The 4,297-nt window shown below is 44.0% G+C and overlaps 1 protein-coding gene across 1 annotated transcript; it reads left to right on the top strand.

Moving 5' to 3' along the window:
• Positions 1-2,424: 2,424 nt before the first annotated feature.
• LOC112683524 (enhancer of split mbeta protein-like) lies at positions 2,425-3,907 on the top strand. The gene is made up of 2 exons (XM_025554587.1): positions 2,425-2,742; positions 2,874-3,907. The coding sequence occupies exons 1-2, from the start codon at positions 2,593-2,595 to the stop codon at positions 3,369-3,371; spliced, it is 648 nt and encodes a 215-aa protein (XP_025410372.1). The 5' UTR covers positions 2,425-2,592; the 3' UTR covers positions 3,372-3,907.
• Positions 3,908-4,297: the final 390 nt, after the last annotated feature.

Below are 4,297 nucleotides of genomic sequence, written 5' to 3'. Positions count from 1 at the left end.
CATAATTTTACTTTTTTTTTCCGGCTTTACAATCCGTTGAGGATATTTATCACCAAAACTACCTCCATTAATTTCTCTATCATACACTATAACGTGCCAATCCGTCCTACTTTCTTCGGCTGCCGCATTAATATTTTGTTTTATTTAAAAAAAATTGTAAACGGACTACATTGAATACCTGCGTGGATTGGGCACTACTGGTTTAGTCGAAAATCAAAATATAGTCAATATTCCAAATAAATAAAATTACAGTTTTTCGAACAGTATTTCATTCAATGTAAATGTTGTTGTACATGTAAAATTTTTTAACTATTTTCTTTACGTCTTACAGAATCAAGTACGGTGGTAAAGACTAATCGTACGATAGACGGGCATACACGAGAATGTAAAAACTTCGTACGAAACGTTATAATGCAATGAATTTCAAGTCATAACCGTACACGGTACGTGAGGAATGGCGGAAAACTGCAGTTCGGCGCAACTCATAAGTCATGTTTTATATTCTAACCGTAAAAATTTTTATTAAACATTACGGATTTTTTCCGAGGAGATTAAAGGGGTGTTATATAGTCGCGCGCGTACCCGGACACTGAGCGTCGCGCCCGAATTTCCATTTGCAAACGTGTTGATCACGATGTCGTGCTGCTCACGACGACGACGACGACCGTGGGAGCCGTCGAATGTACATGCGCGTGTACGATACGTGTATTGTGTGATATTGTATAATATGGTATTGTTATTATTACGGTAACAATGACGATAATAACGCGTAATCGACGACGGCTCGCGCGCGTGTTGTTCGTCGTAAAAGGGCCGACGAGAGAAAGAATACCGAGCGGAGGGAAAGAAAGAGGAAAAAAAAACAACCAAAGGCGAAAAGGTGCGAACGTGTGCGCCGCCACCGCCGCCGTGGGTATACGACGGTAGTATTGTATTATTATACGTGTACGTAGGTACCTATCGGCGTGACAATAACGCTGTTTTACAATAATGCGGTACACGCGCGCCAGACCTCGATCGTATGTGAAAATAATACTTATAAACCTTCTTTTGGCGGTCACCGTAAGCCACGATAATTGTATTACCTACATCGGTACTCTTGTCGAATTCGACGGATTCGATAAAAGTTAAACACACATTATATTTTCGCGTTAAATGCAGTATTAATGCAGTGTTTCAATTCGAATGAAAACCAAAATAATCATTTTTTTTTTTTTTTTATTATTCGTTAAAAGTTCAATAAGATTGTGTCTAAAATAGTTATCCAAAACTTTATGTATGTTGTATTATAAAATTGTATCCTTGACGCGTCCACACACAATTTTCCCATCTGATCGGATTTCATTTCGATTTTCGCTAGCGACAGAGTATTTCACGGAGAAAGTTGGTCGCTCATTGATTTTTACAAAACGAAAATCTTAATCGACAAAAACAAATGTTATAAGAATATGATAGGTTAAAAGCTTATTACGGCCGAGTGCTGTGTTTTATTCCGTCCCGGGATCACCTTAGAAATTATTTCAAATGTTTTTAGCGAACAATACGAAGTCGGACAAGTGGATCTGCTAGATATCTCAACATGGAAGATCGACGAGAAATGCAGAAATCGCCTTGATTCGGACAACCGAATTGAACAGCTCAGAAAATCGGCGTGCACGCATTAAACTGTAAATCGGTACGCGGAGAGAGCATCAATGATGGATTCACGGGGGGGGGGATATTAAAACCCCTCATAATCAGAAAAAATATATATTAAAAATTAATAATTCTATGAATTAAGAAAAATATTTTTTTTTTTTTTAAAGTATGAGGGAAAGTATATAATTTGTATTTTTATTCATACAAGAAACTAGTAGTCTTAGATTTAAATTAATGTATTATATTACTTACTATTATTTTAATTCATTATCAATCGCTGACTGCAATGTTATAAAAAATATCCCAAGGGAAAACATTTTTTAAAACCCCCCTCCCCCCAAAAGAAAATCCTGTATCCGCCACTGGAGCTGTATTTATCTCGGAGATCACTGCACATCGTCCGTACCGACGTGTGCACGAGCGATCGCGCGTGTGTATGATTACACAAGCGCGTGCGTGTGTTAGTAGCGTGTGAAGCGTGCGCGTGCGTGTGCGTACGGGTATTCTACGCGATCGCGCGCGCGCGCCGTACCTCTAAATTAGCGCGTGGCAGGTGTGCGCGCGTGTTGTGCACGTCTAACCGGAGGAGGCGGCGGCGACGGCTGCCCTCGGGCGGCGCCCCTCTCGCGGGCATGCCTGTGCGTGTCCCGCGCGCGCGCGCACGCCGATGCACACTGTGGGAATGCGACCAAGATTCCCACGGGCGCCCCGTCACACGCCGCCGCGTCGTTCGCACACCGCGCTTCCCGCCACCGCCTCGACCACGTCCGTATAAAACCCGCCGTGCCCTTGGGTCATGCCGTCATTCCGACGAACCGTACCGTACCGTCAACACGCGCGCACGCCGTCCGCACTACAACGATCACGTTCCGCTGTCGTATTATTATTTCGGTTATTTGCTGTTCGCCGAGTGCCCGTGTCGTTTCTCATCGTATTATTGTTTCGCTAGCCGACATGCGTCCAGTCGCCGAACTCAGACCGTCTTACCGGGTGCAGATGCACATGATGCAGCAGCGACAACAACAGCAACAGCAACATAACCAGCAGCTCGGCTCCTCCGAGTTCGACGAACAACCCGTGTCCCGGACTTATCAGTACAGAAAGGTAATTGCAATATTGATGTATTGAGAAAATAAAACCGCCTTACAATTGTCACTCCTATTGGTCACGCCTTGGTCGTTCCGCGAACTAGTCATCCGTTATTTGTCTACAATGATAATTTTTTTCCCCGTCAGGTTATGAAACCGCTTTTGGAACGGAAACGCCGCGCTCGCATCAACCGGTGCCTGGACGAACTCAAGGACCTGATGGTGGTGACGCTGCAGGCCGAGGGTGAGAACGTGAGCAAGCTGGAGAAGGCCGACATACTGGAGCTGACGGTGCGCCACTTGCACAAACTGAAGCAGCACAACGCGCTCGGCGTCGGGGCCGTGGACGCCGTGTACGCGGACAAGTTCCGCGCCGGTTTCGCGCACTGCGCCACCGAGGTGTCCAACTACCTGACGGCCGACGTCCGCGCGCCGCCCGTCGACCCGTCCGCCGGCGTCAAGCTGCTCCACCATCTGGGCGCGTGCATGCGCAAGATTGACGTGGACACTGGCAGCAGCCCGCCGCCGCGGTCCGTCACCACTGCCACAGCGAACACAGCCGACCAGTACAGGCCGTACACGCCACCGTCGACGCCGGGTAGCGAGCTCAAGGACGACCCGAATTCTGTCTGGAGGCCGTGGTGAGCCAGGCTGCTCCGAGACGCCACCGGACAGCACCCTAGTCCGGCGACAAGACTGACTGATTGATGATGATATCGCTTGAGTGCGCATTTGTACGCCGCGGATAGTGCGCCGCCGCTATCGCCGTGTACCGGTTACATAAGTGTGTTACGAGTTAAGATCGTTTGTTATTTTCCAGCTTTATTGTATTTTTTTTACTATGTTTTCGTTGGTTTCATTTTGTTCTGGTTTGATTTTAATTTTTGTTTACTATTTATACGCATTCATGTCGTTTATAATGTATTTAACGGTCGAGGACAGCTATAAGCCAAAAAAAAAAAAAAAACAGAAAAAACAAATTTAATGGTTTTTTCTTTGTACAGCAATGGAATAGAATTTTAGACATTTACTATTAGTTTATTTTTTTCTGTAAACCGTATTTAAAAATGTGTAATACGGATATAAATGATATATTTGTATGAAAAATGCATAAGAAATAAGCGTGATCTGTGATATTATGTGTTTTACGAGAATAAATTAAGTTATTTAAACATATAAAATATAGCGTTATGCTCATTTCCCAAATTGAAAAAAATAAAAAAAATGTAAAAATCGATCAATCAATCAATCAATTTCAGTCGTCTTCGGAACGTAGGTATATACACGTGTGTGCTTCGCGCCGACGATAAGTCAATTTGTGCTCGTACGTGACTAAATCGTTCGGTTCTGGGAACCAATCGAAGGGGAACAACAACGGCAGCGGTGAGAGAGTAAAAAACAAAAAAAAAAACACCGATGAAAAAACTAGGTACTCGTGGTACCGTACTACTGGTATAATAAGTAGTAGTAGTGGGCATATCATACATACGTATACGCGTGGTAGTCGCATATATATATGTGTGTGTGTGTGTGTGTATAGGAAACAATATAATAATAATAATAATAATATA

Source organism: Sipha flava, unplaced genomic scaffold (genome assembly GCF_003268045.1).
Source record: "Sipha flava isolate LNK unplaced genomic scaffold, YSA_version1 229_pilon_pilon, whole genome shotgun sequence".
In the NCBI taxonomy this organism is placed as follows: domain Eukaryota; kingdom Metazoa; phylum Arthropoda; class Insecta; order Hemiptera; family Aphididae; genus Sipha; species Sipha flava.
The sequence above is the reverse complement of the archived record's forward strand: the minus strand, read 5'-3'. Positions and strand labels throughout refer to the sequence as shown.

Coding starts and splice junctions, on each gene's coding strand:
- LOC112683524 (XM_025554587.1), top strand. CDS start 2,593: ATGCGTCCAGTCGCCGAACTCAGACCGTCTTACCGGGTGCAGATGCAC. Junction 2,743..2,873: donor GGACTTATCAGTACAGAAAG/GTAATTGCAATA, acceptor TTTCCCCGTCAG/GTTATGAAACCGCTTTTGGA.